General features: G+C 38.6%; 1 protein-coding gene across 6 annotated transcripts in view; it reads right to left on the bottom strand.

Moving 5' to 3' along the window:
- The window catches only part of USP34 (ubiquitin specific peptidase 34), a 139303-nt gene that overhangs the window by 98690 nt on the left and 16753 nt on the right, over positions 1 to 23860 (bottom strand). For all 6 annotated transcript variants that reach the window (XM_065682384.1, XM_065682385.1, XM_065682386.1 and 3 more), the window contains 5 exons: positions 20393 to 20480; positions 16640 to 17060; positions 11202 to 11252; positions 10887 to 11036; positions 5823 to 5890 (listed from right to left, as the gene is read on the bottom strand). In XM_065682384.1, coding sequence (XP_065538456.1) covers positions 5823 to 5890; positions 10887 to 11036; positions 11202 to 11252; positions 16640 to 17060; positions 20393 to 20480 — 778 coding nt within the window. The remainder of the gene's footprint in view (positions 1 to 5822; positions 5891 to 10886; positions 11037 to 11201; positions 11253 to 16639; positions 17061 to 20392; positions 20481 to 23860) is intronic.

Genomic DNA, 23860 nt, shown 5'->3' with positions numbered 1-23860 from the left:
GAGGCCTTTTCACAGCTCTTATGTAGAGGCCATAAAATAAACACACTTGAATGATACTTAACATTGTCAAACAGAAAAAATACTTCAGTGCAAATAATAATAGAGACTGTAGATTTATGATAGAAATAACAGAGAAGTAACTGTAGAACACAAGAAGGATCATTGAGGGCCAAGGCAATGAGATCCTTCAGCGTCATGAACTGTGAAATTTGTCTTCTCAGGTGGAGCACAAGAAACAAGACGATGGCAAGAAAATGCCATGCTTCTGTGCTCTGATTTCTAAATGAAAGCAGCAACAAGAAGGGAACACTGTTTTGTGAGGGATTGCTAAAGATCTCAAAGCTGTTCAAATAAATGATACGAGTTTTCTCATCCTAGATAGGGCAGATAAAGAGTGATTGTACGCAACAGCCCAGTGGGAATGGACATATCTACACATACAGAAACAAGGGTGCTTTTGTGGTTTCACTAGATTTCTGCAACAGGACCTTCATCTGAAATCGTCCTCCCACTACAAAGTTTGGTGAAGCAACTATTCTGACCTAGTGTATATAACAAAAGCTTTCTTATTTCAATGCAACCATCTCAGTATAAACCTACCTTCATAAATTCATATTACAACCACATTTTTAAGGTTCTTCCAGCCCATTTACATTTATTCCAAGTCTGAATCAGACCTGTGTCATGTTTGTTGTATTATAATATCATTAAGAGACAGTGTTTAAAAAAAACTCCACTTTATAATAACTGAACCTACTATGTAGATGCATTTTCACTGCTACAGAAGTCCTTCAACAGCGTAACATGTTTTGCCAAGGCCCTAAAGAAAGCTACAAAGAGCACTTTTAATTCATTAACCTGCATGCTAGGTTTTATTAGTTGAAATAGGTTATCTACCCAGGCCCTGTATCAACGTAGAAGATTTTATACTTGTCTTTACAAGTGCAACTGCATCTACACAAGAAAATCTATTTGCATTTCTACACTGGTCATAAATCACATACGATCGTATCTTTACTACCAGGATTAAAACTATAGAAACTGTCAGAGTAGGCCCAGCCTCATTTTTGATGTGGAAGGATACAGTGGCCTAAACCCATCTGTATCAGTACACTGGGTCTACTTTATGCTTTTACCAGTAGAATGTTATTATTAAACAAAAAAAAGACATCTTTTGCTAGCACAGGCAATTAACACTCACCTTCCTTTACTGTGACTAACTACATCTGCCATGTTGCCTTAGAAAAACAGTGATACTGGAGCAAGGCAAAAGGTCTGTTTAGCCCAAAATAGCCAGTTTAAAAGCAGATGAAAGACTTATCCCATATATAAAATAATGGATGAACCTACCTAGTACTGTAAATTCATTTATCTCTATTTATACTTTATGTTCTCTCATTAACCTAAGCCTCTTAGTTTCACCATTATGCTTGCATGAAAAACAATCTCCCTTCATGTTTCTTAACTCTGCAACCTGGCAGTTGTCGTGCATGTTCTCCATGTCTTGGTTTTGAAAACCTGTGAATTATCATTCCCTATTTATTGTCTTCACTCCTGTAACAGCCATCTCCCTGTCAAAAAGAAGAGAGTCCTAGACTATGTCCCTCCTCCCATCAATGTACTGCATTAACTTACTATCAACCTACGTAGTTCTGTTACTACCTCTGTGACATGGAATGATCAGAACTGTATATAGTACATAAATGTGAATGTGACTGACTCATGTAATGGCTTAATAATAGCTTCCATTCTGTCCTGCATTATTCTTTTTAATCCCTAAATTTTTATCTTTTTGATTCTGATGAGCATTAAAGTCTTAAAAGAATGAATGAACAATTTTTGCCTAAATGAGACTCTTGGAAAGAAAAGCACCTCTGTTTATAATACACTTAAAAGATAGCCTATATCTGTACAGGACATGTCCTGCCAGCTTGGCATATTTGGAATAATCAGTGAGTATATATTATCTACATTTAACCAACACATATATATTATCTTCTTTAAAAGCAGGTTTAGTCTACTGAAGCTATTTAAGTTGCTGTATTTGGGGACAGAGAGAGTTCACTTTTAAACATGCAGTTCCACATTAATGCTCACAATCACATCTTATGCTCCAGGACTTCAGCTACTCAAGTGTGAAATAATCATTTTCCCCTTAATATGACTCCTCTGGAGCACAGCTGCAAAAGGGATATCTAGCAGAATGAGTCAGAGCTCCTCAGTGATAGGAAGAATTAACTTAAGCTCTTGGCCGTTGTCTCCTGACTGTATCTACAGCATAAACGTTCGGGTTTTTGGAGGAGCTCAGTATTTTTTGCAATTGAAAACTTCAAGGCTTATTACAAGTGTTTTTCACAGTATTTAGTAGGAAGGAGTGGTCTTCAGCGCTCCCATAAATCCCAAATTCTTAGGAAAAGTATTTTTAAGCAGAAGAGTAATTTGAATTCTTCCAGCTGTGTTCTCTCTCTCTGTAGCCCACAGGAAGCATCATGGATTAACAGCTCGGAGCTTCCGCTTCCTCTGCATATACCAGTGCTATGGTCATGCCCTGTGCTGAGACTACGTGGCCAACACAGGAGTGAGTGCCACTGCAATTTCCTCTCCATGTGCTTGAGCAGAGCTAACTGGGGCAGCCACATGAATCCTTCCTGAAAAATCTCTCAAGCTCCATCTTGAAGCAGGAGAAAGGAAAATGGGATGTGAGAAGAATGGGTTAGAACTACGATACTGGTCAGTGCTAATGTCACACAGCTCTCGGATTTTACCAGAGGAACATTGAGTAGGTGATACCAACTGTGGTGTCAAAGAAAGAAGAATTTTAGGTCTTTTCCATCATCCTATCCAGCACTATTGATGGTTTATAGAGGCACTTACAATATCAGACATACAATTTTATCTCTTCTCATAAAACTGGGCTTCATTGCTAGTCTTCTTCTTTCTAAAGGACAGAACTACCCATGACACTTTCAATCAACAGTCCTGCCACTGAAGAAACACTGCCCCCAAAACACTGCTGTTTATAGCTACTGCTCTCTTGAGGCATTCAGCATGTGGAACCATGCAGAGCATCGCTCATCTCGCATCTTGAGGTGGATGTCAGATGGAACCGTCTCTTTACAAAGAGGCACCATCAACAACTTGCGTCATTTATAACTGCAGGAAGTTAACTTATTTTCTTGAGGCACCTTGTCAATCGGTCTCTTCTTTTTTCTATGAGAATGTTGCAATTTGAAACGCAGAATTCTAAGGTATGAGGATCAATAAAAGCTTGAGGAGGTTCAAACCCACTTTGTTTCCTTATTAAAAGGTGCCATTTTTAATCCAGGTCCTTTATTTCTTTCCTAAACTGCTTAAAAACATATGCTCTTCAGAGGCAAGATCTGAATGCTAATGCTGCATTCCCCAGGCAGAAAATATCATATATTGGTCTTTTCTTATTGCTACTTTTCTTAGCAGCTGCAATAATGGCAGGATTGTGTCCATAATCTTTGCAAATTCCAGCAGCGGCCTCCTCTACCCAAATACACACTCTGCTCTTTATTTCATCCACTCCTAGTAAAAATAACCACAGAACAGGAACATAAAGGATGACCTCATCTGACAAAAGATGCTGCTAAGATGTCAGTCAGGTGATCTCTCTTTCTGCTTATGCTGATCAGTTCTTGCAAGGCATCTACATGAGCAGCAATTTGGACTAACAGTCAGTTAGAGCACTGAGAGCTCATTCTAGATTAAAACCCTCCCCAAGCAGCAGAAGCAATGGCAGGATTTGTCTCAAAGGTGCTGTGCTGTGTGCCCAGGATCATGTTTGTCTTTTTCTTTTTACTAAAGTAAAAAGCAGATGGAGACCTAGAGACCCAAGCTGCTAAGACAAGATCTGTAAGCTTGACAACCACATGGGGTGAACTGCATACATCAAGGAAGTCATCTTTCACCAAAGGCATCTGTGTTAACTTCTGTCCCATATATAGGTACAGCACTAGAGATTATTTTTGTTATATGGCCTCCAAGCTTCAGGTCTCATTCTGTATGTGCATCTTCACAAAAAAGCTTTGGATTTCATGATGCTGAGAAACCCCAGATCTCCCATCAGGATCCAGTTGGGAAAAATGGAAACTGGGAGAACATTCTCTTCCTTCTCTGAACTGCTAGCGTTTTCCATAGATGTACCCTGTAGCAATATTACTGTTCAGACTGACATGAATGTATTGTAAATGCTAAGAACAGGCATCAAGCTGCTGACAAATTGCATTTCAAATCAGATGCAAATATTCTATGGGTAAAGAGGAAGAGACGAGAACACAGGAAAAAATATCTATTCATTCCAGTGACTGTAATCACATCTACAGTTATACAATAGAAAATGCTTTAAGAATTAAGAGTTTGACAAGAATTAAGAGTTTGACAAGCAAGTGAGAATTAACAGCAAAGACTGCAGGTTGTGTTATTCTGTCTCACTCAAGTTCCCTCTTATCAGCCTATCTCTAATTGTTGATCCTTCAATGCTCTTTAATTTCCATACACTGCAAAAAGACAGGTAAGGCTCATGACCCAAATTCCCAGGTACAGGAACAACCATTAACAGAATATGTACAGAGACAAGAACTTGAAGATCCTCTCTCTGCCTGTCTTTCCTAGGCTGCTCCATGATTAATAATTACCTTTATAAGATTTCAAAGATAACACATCAGCATTAAAGGAGTGCACTGGCCTGCAACTCAAGAGTGATATGTCTTAATGAAAGATCAGAATACTCTTCTCTCTGCTGGTATCATTTAGTAGAGGCTGTATCATAGCAAGACAGACTGACAGCCAAACCAGTACTTAAATTTTTACAATCAAAATTCTTTACAATTAAAACCATAGCATTTTATAATATGAAACACAGTTCTTGAGCCTCATTGTTGCATGCACTTCTTTGCTGCCAATGAAATTACTTTTGTTAAAAGTCTGATTTTATAAGGCTATAGTTAAGACAATAAAGGCACATTTACTGCTATTAGGGAAGTCAGCTACAACCAATATAAGCATGTTTCTAACATTACAGTTATAGGAAATCCAGAGCCCTGGTGGAGCTGTGGGCCCATGCAAGAGCAGTGGCCTTTTAGGTTGTCTGCACCAGATGTTTAACACTGGGCCACCAGAAGGGGAATTAGGTGTAACCACATCCCTCCACCTCCAGGCAGAGATACACATACACAAGATCATTTCATCAGCAGCTCATTGGATTTATTCTATTGTCCTGAGAAACTCAATAAAAATACATAGCTCATATAATGAAGTATCTACAAATACTTTCATTTTAAAGTATTTTTCATGATAGGCAGCTTGATATAAAGATCTTTGGGACTGGATATATTTAGATACATAAAAGTGCGAGTAGACTTTTGATCACACTTCAGTTCCTGCCAGCTGGAAATACAGAACATCAAAATGTGAAGAAGTGTTAAAACTCAGTATATGAAATCTCAGTGACTACATATTGCCCTTCTACTTACATTGTCCCATTGCGAATGTAATGTAAAGTTTTATGAAGATACTCCAGTAAGTGAAACTGTATTACAATCGAACCTGACACGACATGTCAAGATGGGGCTGTATGTCACACTGAAAATGCTATTAACAAGATTGATCTGATTGATACTGAAATCAGATAGATGTAAGGAGCTGCCCAAACTACAACTAAACATTACCTTCACTCTCCTTGTTGAAATGGTACAGTCAGACCAACAACTTGAACAATTAAAAGTGTATCAGCTGAAATTATTCATAGGTGCTGTAAAACAGTGCCACAAGAAAAATTCTTATAAGTAAAAAGTTACCTGATAACATAAGTCCTAAAGGGTATAATGTGCTGCATGACAGCAGGGATGTGTAGCCATATTCTGATCTATAATGCAAAAACATAAATAGATAAAAAATACATTAATGACATTTAATGAGAATGGTACATTTGCACGTGCAAGCCCACTATAAAAAAGACGTTGTTGTTCTCATTCAACCTCAATTCTTTCCACTTCTTAGCTTTCAAAACAGCTATCTGAGAAATGCTTCTGTGACTTATCAACAGGAGTTGCATCTTTCCTTCTAGTCAATTGGAAAACATAAACTTTGCATAAATAGAATCATACTGCCCAGATGTCTCATTTTCATATTTTCTGCAGTTTCTTCAGTAGAAAAAGCTGCTACTCAGCCTCATGGGGTTTCTTTTTCCTTTTGCTTTTAAAGCCTACAAGAAAATGATTCCACTCTTTCTGTTCCTTGTGCATCTCTCCTAAATCAAGTAAAATTATTTGACTTGTGTGGATGTTTTGTTTCTTAGTCCTTCTATATCCTATAAAATAATGTTTTATAACCGGTGGTTAAGCACAGTATTTTCACTACCACATTTGCACTCTCGTATTTACCAGTCTGCCTTTTACCACCTTTGCAAAACTGTATGCAAGAAGAAAATGTATGCAGAGAAAAAAAGCCCTGAACCAGCTATTTAGCACCGCTGTGAGGAAAAGACAACCAACCAAACTACTTAGGCAGTTACAAGTTCCATCTGCATTTCAAAAAGGAATGCTGAGCCTGTTAAACCTGTTACAGAAAGACAACTACTTGCCAGGTAAGGGATCTAGTGTGGATGAAACATTAGCAGCTGTTACTACTACCCACATAAGTTTAATCATGTGCACACAAGTCGGGTGACTACCTAACACCCTCAGTCACTCAAAGCGGTCACGGTAATTTACATCGCTGTGTTTGTTCTCAAAAGGATGGCTTAATCTTTGCAACTGATGCAATAAATCCTGGCCAAGGACTAAATTCTCACTCAATTTCAATACTTCGAAAAGAAACCAGCCAAATCTTCACATTGCAAAATAGAACACATTTGGAATAAGCTTCTGATCCAATTGGCAGTGTCGAGGAGAAAAAAGTGCTAACACCCCAAAGAGAGAAGGTGCAACTAGAAGATGCTTCTAGAAAGAGGAATTAAGTAACATTTTGACAATGAATGGCAAGGATGACAAAGATACCATTGTATTTACACTATTTAACACGATGGGCTCTTTTTCCTACACAGTATGAAGCACAAAAGCAAATACACTTTTCTGTGAAATAAAAGGAGGAAATGGTTTTATAATCTTTTTTGTATAGCTTTCATGGTTCATAGTAATTTTTCTTTTTGTATTAATTCAAACTTCTAAAGCCATTTTGTTCACCTGTATCCCTGTATTTAATAATACAACCTTCATCCTCTGAATTGAATTAATGCATAATTTCATACGTTATACATGAAAATGTAATTTTCACCATGAACCTAAATACACTAAATTATTTAAATAAAATGACATAAAATAGCATAACATGTTAAAATAACATAATTAGTATTACATTAAAAATCCACACCTTTCACATGCTTTCATTTTGCCTCTCCCTGCTCTTAAGACAAAGTATTTCCTGCATCTGTTCTGGTCTCAAGCTTCAGAGCTTTTGGGGTTTTGTATGATTTGCTCTTTATCATAGGTATTTAATTTCTACAAGGGAGAACATTTCTCAATGGGTTTTACTTCTGACTTAGGTTTTGAAGTCTCATACAGTAAAATGAAACCAACATTCTGGAAACCATCAGCATTATTTCAATTCATTCATCTCTGCTGAGAGGGCGGTTATTCCTCCACAGCATCCACAAAACTGAAATGGTATGGAATGAAGTAATGACAGGTTTTCCAGTGAGAATTAAACCCTCCACAGAACAAGCTGTAGGTCACTGATTTCTCTGCATCTGCTTTTAAGAAGATCAACAGAACAAGAGCTAGTTAGGCTGAGTAAATATTGCAGAATAAGAAATGGGGGAAGAAAGGAGGATCTAAGTATGTAACTAAAAAATACAGCAAAGAGATACCCTAAGAAGGAACACGCAGTCCTACCACCATACAGGCTGCTAAGAAAGCATCTTGCAGAGCCTTGAGCTGGAGAAAAACAAGCGTGTGCCAACTTCACACACTCCCTGTGTGAAGTAAATTGCATTGTATTACATTTGTTGGCTTTATTACTACAAACGTTAAGTTTGTCTGACAAAGACATTTACTCAAATGAGATCTGCTGGATAAAAAAGTTCAAGGAAACACCTTTTCAATAATTATAATGTCCTCTATACAAAGGAGACACCAGTAATCACATACAAGTGGCTGAGCTCCCCACAGGCTTTACTGATTTGTGGTAATGGTCTTCTCTTACATGCACCTGTAGAGTGCACTTAATGAGATATTCACCTTCCTTTGTGGAAGAAACAGAGCAGATGCTTTCCACGCTACTGAAGCTGAATGTTACTGGTTAATAGAAAATTGTTTCTTCGACTTCCAATTGACTATTTCCAGCTTCTTCACCTATTCTACTTCCTGGAGCTTACTACTAAGCTTACCTTCTTAATGAGAAATGGATTGGTTCAGCCACACTAAATCCTTTCTGAAAATATTTTTGGAACATTTAAGGTAGTGTTTAAACAAATCATTCATTTCACAGTCTTTACATTCCAGCACAGATATTTCTAGGATTCATTACAATAATGGCTACTTAACTGCCATTCCCAAGAGTTAATATAACTGTGAAAATGTACTTAAGAGTTACTATACGCTATGGTTCTGGCTTAACACACTGTGAACCAGTTAAGAGTTGACACTGCGGAGCTGTTCACAGAGCTGCTCCTGACAGGGTCATCCATAAATCTCACACTAGCTAGAAATCTCATCAACTCAAACGCATTCGGATAAACTCAAGTCAGGTTTGCGGAGCTCTTCCTCTGATCACCAATATATTTCTCTACAAAAAATACAGGGCTTTGTTTTAGTGGAGTCTCATGTATCATTTCACACACAATCAAAAACATTTATTCATTATTTATATTCACCTAAGTTGTATGAATGAGATGATATAAAAAGAAACAGGGAAAGAGAAGTATTACATCCAAATCAGAACCTTATGCACCATTGTAGAGAGAGAGAAAACTCTTTTTTAATATCAGCAAGGTAAAATGCATTTAGTCAAAAAAAAATTAGCTGCCTCATTTGGAATTAATGAACATATTGCATCTGAATGCCAGAAGCACTGCTAACAAGTTCACTGAGTGACACCAAAATGCAGGAAGTGGATGAATAAAGCACATAACACATAAAACATTTCCTTATTCTGTAGTGAATTGACAGGAAAAATCTAAAGATGGGAATTTTTTTAAACCAGTTTTCGTCTAACTCACACGGATTTGCCAGCAAAGCCAGGCAGAGCTCAAAAGAAAGATTCTAGTTGAACAGTAAAAGATCTAATGCTGGAAGACGCTGAAGAAACAGGATTTCTACTGGCTATGGCTTGGGTTGAATTTAATTTTATCTGGCAGGATTAAGCACTGCATTCATCTCAAATAGCTGCAAGAGACAGCTAAATGTATTACCTACTAGAACAAAAGATAAATGCAAAGTTGCTAAGTAATTATATGGAAGGAGAAACTTTGCCGAGAAGTATTCTGGGCTAGAGCACATCACTGTGAATAAAGAAAGCAATCTATGTGGAGAAAAATAAAGACTTGAAAAAGGGACGAAGAAGAAAAGCAGATGCAGTTTGTAACCACGCACTGGTATGGGACATCTAGGATTTGGGGTATCTATGGGATAGCTAAGAAATGGGATTTGCAGTCAGAATGCTTGTTGAAAACAAATGCTGGTGTGACAGGGAGCTGCCACTCATTGTTCGGAACAGTTCTGTCCATCCTCACAAAAAAGTAAACCAAAAATCCAGCATGCAAAAACATTTGATTCCATGACTAAAATCTATACCAGAATAACCTACAAGACTACACATTTTCAGCAGATGGTTTGATGAAGACTCTGTGTTGCACTGACAACAGCTAGAGATGAAGAGCTCATCAGATCATCACTTGAAAGCTCATCACATCATACAGAAAGAGCCAGAAGGTACACAGCCCTGCTATTTAACATATAGAGGTCCTGCAACAGTGCTCCTGTGCAAGCTTACAGGAAGGGAGCATGCCATGGCCTTACTCATTTGTTCTCTGACCTACAAGATAAGTACCATTATGCTACAAGGATCCAGAGTGAGTGATACACAACACCAGCACTACCTTTAGTTCAGTCACGGCTTCCCCCCATGCAAACATATTACAATACTTATTTAGAACAAGGAAGGAGGGAAGATGTATGGAAGGAAGAATCTGATTTTAAGTATTTAAAATTGAAATCAATGTCAAAATTTTGTTGAACTCACTTCCTACAAGGTGTAACAAACTGTTGTTCTCCTTTTTGGCCATAAGTAACACCTACAAGACAGGTCACGACTTCACATTCTCACGCTACACTAAGTCTTCATATGTCCTTCAGAGACTGGTTTATATTTGTAGCACCAATCTCTTTCAAATCTCTGCTAAAATCAATTCACAATTCTGTTAGTCCAAAATCACCAGTATTTCAAAGTGCAGAAGTGATGAAGGGTATGTATTCTAAAGCCAAGTGAAAATAAAAGATAGTTACCTCTGTGCTGCAAACATGCGTAACGATATAAAATCACAGAAAACTGAGAAGAAATCCATAGGCTTTTCCTTTGTGCCACACAGAAAGCAGGTAAGCTTAAAACATTTCCATGACAATTTCAGGGACACAAATGACCTCTGACAACATTTTTGTAAGTATTTTCTTAGGCTGTTATAATCTTCATATCTAAGAGATACACAGGGCTTAGATGACAAAGTGCTTGGTGGTCCAGCAAACTTCACCCTCCTAACAAGGAAAATCCAGTGGTTTTCTCCCTCACTGATCCTACAGAATTCTGGCAGACTTCAGTCCTTTTACTTTTTGTTGTTTAAGGTTAACCAATTTAAAGACAATACTTACATTAGATACCACTGTTATAAATGCATGTGCTATAAGAAATGGCAGTGTCTCGGGGGTTCCATATTCAAAACAATCCTTCATGAGGGAAAGGCCATTTTTGCCACAAAACAGACAAACATAACGAAGCAAGTGCAATGGTACTTCTACATCCTAGAAAGAGGCAAAAAAGAAAGAAGAATTTAAACAATTAATACCAGATCAGATACAGAGGAAGTTCAAAAGCTACATTAGTACAACACAAATCTATGAGGAGGAGTGAACGTAGCTACGGAAGTGTCTAGGGAATGTGAACCTACTTAGAAATGGACAACTTACATTCATATCACAGAACGCCCCTAATATATTGCTTTCTTGAGCAGAAATATCCTGTTTAAAAAGAAAAAGAATAAAATTAACTGAAGCAATAAATCCATGTTTATAGAATAAAAACAATTGACCTTTAACAAATGTTACAGTCAACTAACAGAAAAAAACAAATCCTAATTTAGAGGAAGACAGAAGCTGAAGCTTTGCTCCATTTTCACACTACTAAACATACTTCTCCAGTTCACCATTTCACCTTTGTTAAGACGTATTTATAAGCACGCAAATATACACTTAGAATAGTATCTCAGCAGTAGCTTGCAGTGGCTGGATGAACAAATTATTCCTCAATCCCACCCCCCCTTCAGACCACCAATTTCTTCAACAGGAATACTGCAAGGTGATAGTCTGGCTGCACACCAGCCTGAGAATTACAGAACAGACCCAATCTAGGTACTTTTAATGCAATTCTTGCATGAAGATGAGACCTCTATCCAAACAGCTGCATTTAGATGAAGTGTAGGATGTTCTACAACCCCACTTTTAATGTATTAAGGGGCTAAACTGTCAAACTATTAATTCCCATTAGAATATTAGAACTCTTTACCTTCACTACTATATTCTTTCATGTATAACAAAACACATCGTAAGAAATAAATGTCATACTTTATACTGAATTAAGCTAACTGAAGAGGGGGAAGGAATTGTATCACCCTATCAATCTGCTAGCTATTTGCTGGAACAAGAAATCTATTCTCTAGAAGTACTAAACTGAAAGGGTTTGAAAAAAATAGCTTTTCTTTTTAGTGCTTATAACATCCACTCGCTGGGCAGTATAAAGCACGAATTTTCTTTACTGGGGTTGTAACACATACTTGTGCATATCTTGTACATGGGCTGAGGGCAGAAGGGCACTGAAGGTATCATTAAGTGTGACTGTAAAACCACAACATTGCCATGGCTACTTGCAGGAAGTTATAGCATACATTCTTCTCCTTCCCATCCCTCCATGCCAAACACCCAGGTCTCATATTCACACATCAAATGTAAGTTTAATGTAAAGTTCATTTTTCAAATGAAGTTTCTTGACTATATTTCAAATAGCTATGTAGGAGTAAGCTGCTTAAAACTGTACCAGGGGATGCTGGAGGCAAGCAATTTTGGATGGATTAAGTGTGATACAAGTTTGAATTATTCAATGTGCTCATATTCTAGCTAAGCATTTCTTCTCTTTTTTATCTTCTGCTGAACTCTAAGTCATGCCTGAACTCGTGATACTCTGTTATTTTTAAACCAGCTTTGAAGCCAGTAGGTGGTATGTTTTCAAGTAGCAAGAAAAGGTGTTGAGAACCCTGCTCATGAAAACTTCAGCAGGAATAATGTGAGACATTTTATTAGTTTTCTTAAATAAAATAGAGATTTGTTGTCAAGTAAACTATAGTTCTTAGCATCCAGAAATCAAAACCTCACAAAAGTCTGTTACATGAGTCCTGGAAAGCACATCAGAAGTGTGGCAATTCAGAGACTGAATCTGGAATCATGAGTTTTGGTCTTGCAGCTGTGAAACAGAAAAGAGACTGAGAATTCCTTAAGATCAAGTTTCTAAGAAAATATGTAAATCCCTCAAAGGAATCTAATATGGCATTAAAAAACACCATCGCATCAGGACACCTGGAAGTAGCCTTCCAGCACATAAAGGGGGCCTGCAAGAAATGTGGAGAGAGACTTTTTACAACAGCATAAAGTGAGAGGACAAGGGGGAATAGCTTTAAGTTGACAGAGGGGAGATTCAGGTTAGATATAAGGAAGAAGTTCTTCCCTGTGAGGGTGCAGAGGTGCTGGCACAAGGTGTCCAGAGAAGCTGTGGCTGCCCCATCCCTGGCAGCATTCAAGGCCAGGTTTGATGGGGCTTGGAGCACCCTGCTCTAGTGGAAGGTGTCCCTGCCCATGACAGAAGTGTGGAATTCAGTGAGTTTTAAGGTCCCCTTCCAACCCAGACCATGCCATGATTCCATGATAAAATGTACTAGCTGAGGTATGACAACAATCTTGCTATAAGAGTATTTTTAGTTAATTATTTGGGATGAAAAATAGACATGAAGGCCTCACCTAAAATAGTGGTAGATTTCAACAGAAGCAAACGGTGTGTTTCAAGATGTTATCTTTACAGATTGTTTCAGTATTTATGTCCTGAAGTGAGCTGACCTGTCACTGACTGCAATTAATTGTGATGATTTAGAAATCCAAACTTAGCAAAAGGACATTCTTCATTAGGCTTCTCATCAGTTTAAGCAACACTGAGACAAACTTTAAGTCTATACAGACTCATGTTCATGCTACACAGGTCAAGACTATACCCTAGTCCGTATGCTCGAGTTACTTCCAAGTGATGTAGTTTCACTGTCCTCATATACGGCACGTTTCTGGTTAATTTCTGCCCTCTGCAAGGCTACTTGTTCAAGGCAGCTTCTGCTAGAGTCCACAGTCCTTCCAGCTACCAATCAGGCTTCCATGGTCTTCACACCCTCACTTTAGAACTGTGCTAAGGGACAGAAATACTTCTTCACCCACATTAAGGAAAGAATGTATAGGACCATACAGTCAGACACTCTTTGACTACAAACACTGGTTTGTTGATCATTTTCACGCAACTTCATGAACTCCTAAACTAGGGAAAACCTCTGACTTTCACACCAATGTTTTTCTTCTCCACTAGATGGTCAAGTGTAAAATGGCTTTGACAAGCACCTGATAAGAGGATTAGACTTCAAGCCTTGTCTGCTGGCCTTAACAACAAAGATCTTGGAGGTGTCTGCAGAGCAAAGGCTAACAGTGATACTGACTGCTAATCCTTACCAGGAGCTAGTAATACCCTGTGAAAGCCTAACTGGTCATTTCTAGGCAAAGTAAAACCTTACCGGATGTGATGACTCAACAGAATTGTGTAAACTTAAGAATCTGGAACTTCTGAAGACTGTGAGAGTGGGGATCGGAGTTTGTTTTGCATCAGAAAATGTCCCTTTTTCCAGGGCAAAAGAAATGCTTAGAGGGAGGGGGAAGGGGTACACCAGCTTCTCCTAATGAATTCTTGTCAGTTTTGGTCTGTTCAGGAATCTGTGGAGCTTACAAGTGTAGAGACACTTAAACCAGGGATTTTTCTTTTATGATCCCTTGAGGACTGAGTTCCAGCCTGATCTAAACCAAAAACTGCTCCCATTACTGGGACTAATAACTGATTCAATTTAACTAAGATGTGCTCTAGACTGAAACGCAAAATTGAATTCTAAACCTCAGTAAATGAGTTACTCATGGTAGCAGAAAGTTTTGACATTAAAACAGCTGATGTTACTGCTTTAGAATAACAGAATCCTGGTGTGTCCTAGATTCAGAAAATCTCAGTTTGTGAGAAAAATGATGGACATTCAGACCTTTTAAATACTAATAAAAGATGTCACCCCCAAAAAGGGAAGAGATACACCACAAATCTGGCAAATAACTCTGTAACCCATGCGTGGCAACACAAAAAGTCTAGCAGAAAGGTGAAAGAACTTTTCCCTCGCTTCTCTGTTATCTCAGCAAAGTATTTTTCCATCTCAGCTTCCTTTAAATGATGTTTTTAGGATAGCTAATGAATGTATTCAATAATTCAAATTAGACAGACTAGTATGTCTAGAGTGATAGCCAGTCAGAGTGCAGCAATCTGCAGCACATCGGTGTCCAAATCACTTTATGGCTGCACATCAAGTGAAAAGAGAAATCCCACCAGGCACTTTGAGATCTTCTTTTATCATTTGGATGTGAAATTGAAAGAGAAGAAAAAAAAAGAAAATATATGAAATTGTCATTTAAAAGAAGCAAATGTGCCTATACATAGAAAAGCTGCTCCAGAATTGTTCATTGCATATTCCTATGAAGCTCGTTTCAGTAGGCGTCCCATGGGAGCATAAAAGATAAAGCACTTAAAAGACATAAATCAATGACTACTTAACTGACAAGATGGATCTACCCTCCCCAGTTCCTATTTGCAGAGGCTGAACTACAGATTTATTTATGTCTGGTGGAAGTTTAAAAGGCAGGCCAGAATGAACAATGGGAAACATGAAATCCACAAATCCTGACTTTGCCTCAGTTTTCTATATATGTATATTTGTAAGACAATCTCTGTTAACATGTATTTTGGGATAAGGAAGTTCTTTACTGTGAGGGTGCTGAGGCGCTGGCACAGGGTGCCCAGAGAAGCTGTGGCTGTCCCATCCCTGGCAGTGTTCCAGGCCAGGTTGGACACAGGGGCTTGGAGCAACCTGCTCTAGTGGAAAGAATCCCTGTCCGTGGCAGGGAGTTGAAACTGGATGAGCTTTAAGGCCCCTTCAACACAAACACAAATGAGTCTATATTTTGTGATAAAACCAGAAACCAAACTCCAGCCCACCCAACCCCCACCCCCCCCCGTGTTACAGGTTTTAGCTAGATTTATTGTCAGGTATGACAGGATTCAAGAACTGATTATATCTTGTGACAAGCTTAGCATACATAACCAAAACTTATATACGATTTGGTAACTTCTGCTTTTGGACTTAAGCTTAAAAAGCAAACTTAACCACTCATAGCTCCAACAGAACTCCCCAGACTTGCAAAATAAAAACTGAGTTAACCATAGCTTAACTCTCCACTTTGACTTGCTCAAAAGTTCGTTGGATAGAAGCTATTTTTAATAGCTAAATACACATCTTCTTTGCATACAAATACTGTACAAGAACTGTTTATTTGTTATTAGACTACCACAAGTTGGATCAAAGTACAACCTTTCAAAGAACTGCGCTGCTTCAATTAGGAAATGCTAACACCATCGTATTTCATTTCAGAAACTGAATTAAACATAGAAGGATTTTTGAGCTTTTTCTTTGTTTGGTGTTTTTCTTCTTTTTAGAAGAAAAGATGGAAAATGTGAGTGGTAGCCATAACAAATACCACAGAGGAAAATCAGCACCAGAGAACAAAGCTACTTGTGTAGAGCTCAGTTATTCCAGTCAATTAAACAGCACTTCCAACAAGTAAGTTCGGTCTTGCACAAAGTTTAGTTTATGAAGCTTTGCTTCTCTAGCACCACAGACTGTAATGAAAAGAAATTAGTAAACTATTAATGGGTTACCTTCTGGAAGAAAGGCTTCGCTATAGTCCCCTTTTTGCCTTCCTGTTATTTAAACAGTACAATAATTCAGTGTACAGTTCCATCCAACACTTATCAATATATTACCTATAACAATTAAGCATATTTTAAAGAAAGCGTAAGAGTATGTGTCATTTAACAAGTTACTCTGAAAAGTTCTACTGCAGTCAACAGGAGAGCTGAATTTGCCCCTCCTGTGTAAAAGCAACTATCACCAAACACGCACAGTCTACTCAGTAAAGAGAACAATACAATTCAATATACAGATAAAGAGAAGATATACCTCTATTGTGGGATGAGTATTATGCTTATAAGCAGTGTACAGAGGAAACTGAATCTGAAAGATTTTTGCCACACACAGCAACAACTTTTCCTTCTCATCAGTGCTCCATAAGCTAAAAGCATCAGTGCTCTTTGCAGACTCCTCCTCTGTCAGGATACAAGTTCTTGCAGCATCTAATTTTTTCTCTATAGATTTTTGCCGTTCTCCATTTTCTTCTTCATGAGACTCTCTTTCTACATTCAGGGGCTCATCAGCATGATTACTCTGATCTTGCCATGTTGAATCGAGATTAATAGTGCAATGTTTACAGAGCTGGTCCCGCAGAGCTTGAACTTGGGCAATCACTAAGTTAATAAGCGCACAGACTACTTGGTTAAAGATCTCCAAATGTTTATACTCCTTGAAACAGCACAGACATTGTCTGCAAGAGAACAGAAAAAAAACCAGAAATAAAGACTCCTGAAGCAGCTAAACAGCAGAACAAGTAACTGGCCAAAAAAACTCTTCACATTAAAATGCTTTTAACAACAAAATGTTTGACAGACCTATAAAAGTAAGGCAATTCAAATGAAACAGGCTCTACCTCAGCAGCAAGTGGGAATCACAGAGCCTTCCTTAAACCCTGTGAACATCTCATTACTTCCAAATGCTTACCAAAACTATAAAGTTCCTGTTATCATTTAGCAGCTGCCACTAGGAGTAAAATATACAAAATAAATCTTAGGAGCAAGGTCACTGTACTACTACAGCAGCAATGTTCCTCAGAATGTGTCTGATTTGTTTCTTGTCTGGTTATCTCTAGTGATACTCACTGCAACAAACACTTCACCTGCTGGGTACCCTGTAAGAACACATTACGATAATTTTTAAGTGAACAGGGCTGCAAAATTATTTTGTTTTGGGTATTTCAGCTCATTTATCTACATTTGGATAGAAACCCCATGCACATTGGCACCCTTTACCCATGTGGGAAAAAGTAGTATGAAGTATGTCTGTGACTTTCTTCACTTTGTAGGCTTGGAGATTATCCCCCTGAGTATTTACTGACACACTTAGAATGAAAAGAACAAGGGGAAAAACTATGCGCCACCCCTTTATCAATATAATAATCATCAAGTTAGGGAACTCTGTGATATAGCACTAGTTGTGGGCAAATATATGCCAAATTGATTCTGGGTGCATAAACCCGCCAAGATAGATGCCCTGCAACCTACTGTCTGGGAACATTTGCTTCTTGCATACAAACAAGCATCTGCCTCATTATGAGCAAAAGGTGGAGGGTATTCCCCTAAAAGGCTCTAAATCCTGAAGAATGCAGAGAAGAAAGCAGTCAATAAGCAAGGGTGCTTCAATGAAGACTAACATTGAAGGCTATATGCTTGCAATAGAAACTTTGAGATGGGCTCAGATCTTTGTCACTTAAACTCTACTTAATGATGTAACTGCTACATAAGCTGGTCTACTTGCAGTAGAGACCTTTCTCCCGTGAGATGGAGAACAAGGGACTCCAGGTCATGATGAGAGTTCTCAGATACTAAAGTGATATAAAAATTACACATATCATTTCTGAAAGAAACAGCAGGTAAGAGACAGGGCAAGAAGTCACCAATAAGTGATTAAAAAGTTCTTCTGCAAAGCACAGCATTTAATCTGGAAACTGGGCTTAATAAATTATAATTTGTAAGAAAAAAAACCAGACAGAGGGCTCAGAACTATGGCAGGTAGAGGGTGCTGCCTCTCTCAATAGAATACAAACATAACCTTGAGCTACAGCTCTTAAAAAAGGTATGTTCTCAATACAGGTATCTCTTTTCAGTGGGTCAGACACAAAGATAACATTCAGTATTCCCTAATTCCAACACAGATAACAGTAAAGGAAGCATCTAAAATATTTTGTTCCATCTATGCAGGAAGAAAAAAAAAAAACTTTTAACAGTGTGTAAGTGGATTCTGCCTTCACCCATTTTAAAAATATCCTTGCGATTTACTTGTAAATGTATTTTCATAGTAACAAGTGACAACAGGAACTGAAGGCAAACCCAAGTGTATCCTCAAGCATTTATCTTTGAGGAAAGCTATGTACAACAGGTCCATCATTTATGCCTGTAAATTACTACCCCACTGGATTGTAACAAATTATTCTCAATAATAATGAAAACAGTCTGGTGATTACTTCTCATGTATCTGTATTTGAATGCCAACCAACAGTGGAAAATTCCCCTTTGGACAAAGGCACTTTGTTTTTTTCCAAGATAGAGGTTTGTGCAAAACCTTTAGGTCTTCATGTATCTGAATGTGTTCACAGGAAGAAGAACTCCACCAAAAATTGATGGTCTATGAATGTGTGTGCTACAAATCTATCTACTGTGATCTATGAGTGTGCTACAGATCAAAAGGTATTCAGACTGAGTTGCCAGCTGCTCTTCTGAAGGAAAGCAGAGATCTGAAGGACAGGTAACAAAATGTAGTTCTTAAGGAGGGCTCCAAACACAACTGAACAAGCATAACTCTCAAATGCAGAGAAGCATTTGGCTGAGTAGAAACAGGACATGAGACTGAAATGTAAGGCAAAACTCCTTGTGTCCTCTTTGCTAGGCTCTGCTTTGACTACGTTAAGGACTGGTTTCCATACTCTTCAATAGTATGAGACCATACATATGGAAGGTAAAAAGAAATCAGAAGGTAAAGAGTTAAATATTATCCAGTCTTCAGTTTTTCCTCAGGTTGCATGTGTCATGCTATAGCTCCTGAACAGAACAAAACTCTAGGCAGGTGATGATGTGGAAAACGACCATGTTGCAGCTGTTCTGAGACAAACTTGTGATCTAGGCCCTCTCAAGAAATGACACTATTCTGTTTTCTTTTGCTGCTCTTTATTTTGATGTAAAATTCCTTCTCTGTGTCTAAAAGCATATTGCACAAGATGATGAATTGGCTCCAAGTGCCTTCTTTGGGCAGGATGAGAAAAAGAAGACTCTCCTTTTGCAGGTACCCAAAATGTGACCTTTTTATTTTTGGGCGTCTCCTAAACACCAGAATAATGTTTTCCAACTTATTCTCTACACTTTTCTCAGCATTTCTTACAATCCAGTTTGGTCTTGCGACCACTGCTGAACACTGAATTCCAAACATCCTTACTGTAGATCCTTTACAAAAAGTAATATTCATACAATTACTTGTGCTGGAAAAAAATACATAGCTGTGAGGTAAGCAGGAGAGCTGATATACCTCCTTTAAAACCAAACCACCACCACCAACAGTAAATAGATTAGAAAGAATAATAAAGTTGATTTAAAAGAACCATGTGCAAAGGGTTTTCGTTATCAGTTTAGTAGCTATGGGCTGCAATCATTTATCATCCTGACTCAGAGCATCTACACACAGAGAAAAATTTAACATGATGGCCCCATTCGGAGTGATCTTCTTTTAAATTCTTCTTACCCTAGACTGCTTCCACAGAAGCTGCTCAGGGAATTTCACATTAAAGCAGCAACACATTTATCTTTGCAGTATAGCTGTATTTACTGCTACACAATTATTACAGCATCAGAATGCCAATCAGATTCAAAATACACCTTGCCCAAAATGCACTAACATGTTTATTTTTCTAAGTAGTAAAATGCCCTTTACTCTCCAAATATCACTTACCTACACATTAGTAACCTGCCCATTCTAATTCACTCTACTTTTTAAGACTGGAAAACTACTCTTGAGATCCAGCATTATCAACACTCAATCTCCATCCAAAATTACCTTTGCGTCCAGGAATTGATGTAAGCAAATATCTTGAGGGCATGTTCCTTTCTGAGCTGCAACCCATCAGCACCTTCAATGTCTGATACTAAAGAAAACAAAACCACGAATGTGTTAGTAGCAGAAAAACCTCATGCAATTGCTGTTTTCATTAGAAATCTGCATTTTGAGATGACCATGAGTTACTTCAGACCAGCTATATTGATGCTTATTACTTTTACAAATACACACATTTATACCGACATTTAACCATAACTAATTGGCAATGTGATAAATGCTTACCACATTTATTACAGCCAGAAACTAGAACAGTCATGTACTGAATTCAAAACCCAACTATTTCAATGAGGTGTTATCAAACGTCCAACTTCCATCTAAAAAATGCTTATACACTGTAATAACCCAACTATCAGTAACAGTCCACATCTCCACCTACGCATCAGCTGATTATATACTAGGGCACTGGATTTCGTCTACTGGCCACATTCCTCTCAATGCACAATTATCATTTCCTCTCTAAATTTCCATACACTTCTCCAATTATTTAATTGCTACTCAGATGGAGAATGTCAGTGTTCCTTTTCACTGTTTCATTTATAACAAAAATAAGGAATCATTTCCATATTTCACATGAAATTTCAAGTATTACATGCTTAAAAATCCACTTCCCAAGCAAGCTTTGTGGCAAAGGTTCTCCAACAGAAGCAAGCTAGTCAGAATCCAAAACTTAACCTCTTTTCCAGCCCCAGCCTTGTGAGGCACTATGTGATCATGCAATCACAGAATGGTTTGGGCTGGAAAGGACCTTACGATCATCTAGTTCCAACCCCTGCCATGGACAGGGACACCTCACACTAAACCATGTCGCCCAAGGCTTTGTCCAATCTGGCCTTGAACACTGCCACGGATGGAGCATTCACCACTTCTCTGGGCAGCCTGTTCCAGTGTCTCACCACCCTCACAGTAAAGAACTTCTTCATAGAATCATAGAATAGTTAGGGTTGGAAAGGACCTCAAGATCATCCAGTTCCAACCCCCCTGCCATGGACAGGGACACCTCACACTAAACCATCCCACACAAGGCTTCATCCAACCTGGCCTTGAACACCACCAGGGATGGAGCACTCACAACCTCCCTGGGCAACCGATTCCAGTGTCTCACCACCCTAACAGGAAAGAATTTAATCTTCCTTATATCTAACCTGAACTTCCCCTGCTCTAGTTTGAACCCATCACCCCTTGTGCTATCGCTAAAGGCTCTGAAGACTCCCTCTCCAGCGCCTATCAATACAGGTTTCCAGAAACCAAAGCTAATGAGAAATTCTACTGGCACAGATCACAAAGTGAAGCTCAGAGGAGCATCACTTCAGAGGATAATCCCAGAAAACAAATACTTATGACTTCTTTGAAAGAAGGACATTATATATGCACATACATACAGATTTTCATATATATGCACACATACAAATACAAAAATACACAAAAAGCAGTCTCTCAGTAAGATACCATTAAACTTTAAACATCGCTTTGCTGTCTCACTCCTGGAAGGCTCTGAAGATCCCTACCTAACACTGGCACAGTCCAGAAGTGACAAGCAAACTAGGAGATAGGTATCACTTGATAATATTTTTTATTTTAAACAACACAAATTACCATGGCACTTGACTCTCTTAAGGCCAAAGCACAGCCCTGAAGAAACCAACAACTGTCAAACAATTCAGGTCAAGCTCACCACAAAAAGACAGATCCTCAACTATAGATAGTATCTAAAAACAGAACTGCCCAGCATAAAAGGTTCATAAAACCTTCATTTTGTGCATGTTGTGAGCATTGTTTCAAACTTGACAAAACAACCACTGACAGTCATTTAGTAGCAAACCTAATTCTAACTTGTAGGATCTTACACATACTTCATGAAATTTCTTTCATCCCCACATCACCCTACTTAATACACACACACTGACAAGTAGGACAGTAACTCAACTTCCAGAGCAGCCTTTTCACTGCAATAGCTTGCAGTGATCCCAAATTTCCCTCTATGAGGATAAGAAACTCTGTAGAACTCAAAGTAAACTGGTGCTTCAAAAGCTGCAATTCCACATAAAGTGTACGTAAGGGAGAAGTTATGGAAACACTGAAGTTAATGCCTCAGGTCAGAAAAATCAGAAGGTACATATACTCATTGGAGAAACCTGTTATGCTCCTGTTTATACACTCTACATCTCACATGTAGAGCAGCTTCAACTGGTCTTATTCACTAATCATTCTAATTAATACAGTGGCTACATATACCATTTCCCTTTCATCTTCTGTAAGAAATAATATTGTTGTTGTTCCTGATATACTCAGGGAGCACAAAACAGCAGCAACGACAGAGGCTGCAGAAGTCTGTGCCACTCTAAGAAGGGTACTGATACATCTGGCAATGGCTCTCCTACTGAACCTCAGCTGAAGCTCTCTTTGCTCCTTAGCAGAAAGGGTATTTTTCAGCTCAGCTAATTTGTCTTCCCAACCAGAATTTAAATCTTAGGCTTTTGCATACTTGTCTCATTCAGAATACCAACTTTGTGGATACTCTTGATTTGTAGCACCTCTCTTTAGGGACACAGTTGTTTGAAGTACACCAACAATTGGCTATGAAGCCTATTATTTAAGTACAGAGAGAAAAGTGACAGAAACAAACACATCATCATTCCTGTGCATCTGTTGATTTCAGTCAGTTCTGGAAGGACTCCCTTGCTGCGTATGATTTCACTTCCAATTGATATTGATGATGTCTCTCTCCTTTCAAAGTAGTTTTCTTCAAACTTGAATGGGCCAGTAGTTAAAACAGACTCATTCACACATAAATAAAGCAGGTGCTTTTATTCTCGCTCATATTTGAGCACCCTGCATGACTTAGAGCCCCCTTATTAACCCGTTGCTTCCCAAACGGTCACACTTCCAGTGTGTCTAACCTGGCAATAACCACCATGACAAACTTTTCCAGAAACTTTTCCTGTGACAAGCCTCCTTCTAGCAATGGATCTGACTATCCCCAGTTTCATACCTAAGGCAGCTATTCCCACAGGGTGTGCTAAGGCACACTTAGGTGCTCTGAGAGCATCTGAAGCACAAAGCCGCCTGTGTGCTCTAATCAGGAAAAATTGCGAGCAAGTGCTACAGAGCTTTACAGCCAGACATTCCATGAGCTGTCTCTCAGCAGTGGTACTCCAACACTAAGCTCAGCTCCTTCACCCTGTCTCCAGCAGCTGCTTCTTTCTCCAGGCACTCACAACTAGGGATGCCTTCCATAACTCATACCTGAGCTCTCTGGGCTCAACCCTCTTCTTCCTTAAATCTATCCTAGCAAATTTGTCTTCTCCGTTAAAGCCCCTTAGACCTTCTCACCCTCCAATCCTTCTTTTCCCCTTACTTTCCATGTACACAAACACCTTCATCCTGCACTAGATCCAGTTTCAAAATCAA

The sequence above is a fragment of the Lathamus discolor genome, chromosome 5 (genome assembly GCF_037157495.1).
Source record: "Lathamus discolor isolate bLatDis1 chromosome 5, bLatDis1.hap1, whole genome shotgun sequence".
NCBI classification, from domain to species: domain Eukaryota; kingdom Metazoa; phylum Chordata; class Aves; order Psittaciformes; family Psittacidae; genus Lathamus; species Lathamus discolor.
Note: the sequence above shows the minus strand (reverse complement) of the source record. Positions and strands in the feature narration are given on the sequence as shown.